Here is a 3147-nt window from a genome sequence, read left to right as displayed (position 1 = left end):
GCTTCTTTATAATCATATTTGGCGACAAGCATATTTGTTAGACAACATTATTACAAAACAAATGATTTCTTTTTGGATTCGTTTAAAAGAAAATAAATTTAATTTACATTTAAAAATCTTTCATCGATTAAGTTTCATGCATGTTATGAATCATTATTTTTTCTACAATTGTCAATTTAAATATACGTGAATAATTGCAATAATTATATAAGAATATATTGTTCGATCTTGTATGTTTACTGATAATTAATTTAACTATTTATATCGGAAAAATATACTACAAAAAAATAGGAAAAAGATCAGGATTTGCGCATGAGATTCTCAGAGAGATCATTGTATTTTATTTGCTCAGTCATATCGATTAATTAATTGAGTTTTACAAATACGATATATAACCCACACGAAAAATTGTAACAATGTCTCGTAAACTAGTTCTACAGCAAATTGTAGCCACACTGCTGCAACATTGCAGCAATATTGCAGCGTTATTGTAGCGATATTGTTGCGAAATTCTGTATGAGTATCACGCATTTATTGCGACTTCTGTGTAAATTAATAAAAGTTTAACGTGTGTAAAATAGGTATACTCTTAATATGTTCAAAATTTTTAAGTAAATTAAAATTTGTGTATACATGTGTGTGTAGCAATCCACTCTTGGACTCAATATGTACGCTCTAAAATAGATAAAATGTATAGCTTGAAAAATTATACTTGGCACTTTAAATGATTACATGTAAATAACTACTATTAAATTATACTTACAGTTTTTCAATTTTTTTACTTTCAATGAAGTTTCTATTCATATACGTATTGTTGCTCGACGGAAACCGTGAGAAATTAGTAATCTTTTCCGTCAGAAAAGAAATGTAAAAAAAATTATTTTTAATATATTAAAAATATTAGTAGATAAGTAAATATTAAAAATATTTGCAGTAAAAAATAATTCAAATGTTCACTCCCAGTATTATTTCAGGTTATGATGTCGAAAGGAAATACGTAACAAAATATCTAACAAAATTTATTTAAATTAAAATATTTTTCAATAAAATAATATTTGCAATCGATAGAATAGATTTATAAAGATAGCTTACATAAACAAATTAATCCGTATAACAAATCAAATTAACCAAGACTCCTCATAAATCAAAGAACTGGAAAAAATATCGGCAGCAGGAGTTAAGAAGACATCGCGCAAGTAATATACTTATGAAATGTGAAACTCTTTTATTCATTCAAACGCGCTTAAATGTTTCAACTCATTTTTGAACTTTTCTCAGAGACAACATAAATTAACATATATAAAAACTGTGAATAAAAATTATCCTGTTAAGGTGAGCTCCTTTACATCGAGAATTTAAATGTCGGAATTAAAACCAAAAGAGTGAAAGAAAAAAGAACAAGAAAAAAAGAAAAAATTAGGTATATCATAAAATAATATGGTAAAATAGAATATGGGAAACTGATTTATCAAACAACTGTAAGATTAATTAATTATAATTAATTATCCAATAAATATAAGGATTCTATATCGCAAACATTACTATAAAAAATATTTCAAGAATCTAATAATGTTGGCCAGTTAGTATCAAACAGTGAGTCACTTTTTCTTTTTAGCTCATAATTTTCCGAGATACCAAATGGAAAAATGTAACATTAATCAATTCCACAAACAAGCAATTCGACATCTTCGATAAATTTTCCTCGTAGTCCAAAATACTTCGAGTGATTGCGTACTGTCCTCGAGTTCGAAAGCCTAGAAAATATTTAGAGGAAATTAATGAAGCCGAGATTCGGGTGCTGAAATTACTGCAAGCTAAGCGATTTAACGACGAAAGATGTTGAAAGATTTCAAAAAATAAAAGTAAATTGGCGAATTTAAACCCATTTTTGGATGAGAACGAATTGATACATGTTGGAGATCGCCTTCGAATGTCAAATCTCACTCTCTCTGCTCTGAGCATCTCTGCTCAGAAACATTCGATTCTACTTCCCAGTCGGCACCGAGTGTATTATCCGCGAAGCGCACGAGAAGCATTATCATTCGGGTATACAGACGACTTTATATATTCTCCGTCAGAAATTTGACTACCAGATCGCAACCAGGTACGAAAAACACCTGCTCAGGTATGCGCCGTTTCTGTTTTGATGCAACTGAATATAAGATGGGCAATCGGCTGGCAGCGCAATGTGCGCGCAGCTGTGCCGTTCACGCACACCGGCGTCGATTTTTGTGGTCCGTTCTACATCAAAGAAAGAAAATTCCTCAATAGATCTAAGATTAAAGTTATGTATGCGTTTTCCTGTGTTTAGCAATAAAGGCAATATATTTAAAAGTCGTGAGTGATTTGACTTCTGAGGGATTTCTAGCGGCGTTGCGCAAGTTCGTTGTTCGGCGCGAGGTACCGGAACATATACATTCAGATAATGGTACCAATTTCGCGCCAACAACGAACTAAAAAAATTATACACCTTACTGAATTCCGAAGATCATAAAATGTTCGTAAATCGATTCGCGAACGAACATCGTTTGAAATGGCATTTCATTCCACCGATCACGCCTCATTTCAGTGGATTGTGGGAGTCCTACGTAAAATTTTTCAATCATCACTTCAAACGAGTTGTAGGAGATTCTCTGTTCACTTTTGAACAATTAAACACATTCATTATCAAAGTCGAGGATATTTTAAATTCCCGACTTATCACTTCTGTTTCTTCAGACCCGTATGACTTACTAGCATTAATCCCAGCTCATTGTTTAATCGGCAAATCTATAACGTCTTTGCCGGAGGACAATTTGCTATCGGTTCCAGATAATCGACTCTCAACGTGGCAACACATATTAAAGGCGGCAAGACTTCTGAGCGCGATGGAGCCTACAGTATCTAAACGAACTGCAGAAACGTTCTAAATGGAATAAAGAAGTATTGGTGTTCAATAAGAGATGTCGTGCTGGTTAAAGACAAGGCTTTACCATGCACTCAATGGACATTAGGCAAGGTTACGGCCTTACATCCAGGCGAAAATAAGGCACGCGTAGCCACTATCAAAATCGTTGGAGAGATTAAGAGACTAGTAAAATTATTGCGTCCACTTCCTTGCGAATAATAACGAAAACAATCTGGTAGAACAATAATCAAAACGATTTA

General features: G+C 32.7%; 1 protein-coding gene across 1 annotated transcript; it reads left to right on the top strand.

The window, feature by feature from the left end:
- Positions 1 to 2495: 2495 nt before the first annotated feature.
- Positions 2496 to 2909, top strand: LOC105627842. The gene has a single exon (XM_012209120.1). It carries the CDS (start codon positions 2496 to 2498, stop codon positions 2907 to 2909), a length of 414 nt encoding a protein of 137 aa, XP_012064510.1.
- The last annotated feature ends 238 nt before the right edge of the window (positions 2910 to 3147 follow it).

The sequence above is a fragment of the Atta cephalotes genome (assembly GCF_000143395.1).
Source record: "Atta cephalotes unplaced genomic scaffold scaffold00010, whole genome shotgun sequence".
NCBI lineage: Eukaryota > Metazoa > Arthropoda > Insecta > Hymenoptera > Formicidae > Atta > Atta cephalotes.
This window is presented reverse-complemented; position numbering and strand designations above follow the sequence as displayed.

Coding starts and splice junctions, on each gene's coding strand:
- LOC105627842 (XM_012209120.1), top strand. CDS start 2,496: ATGTTCGTAAATCGATTCGCGAACGAACATCGTTTGAAATGGCATTTC.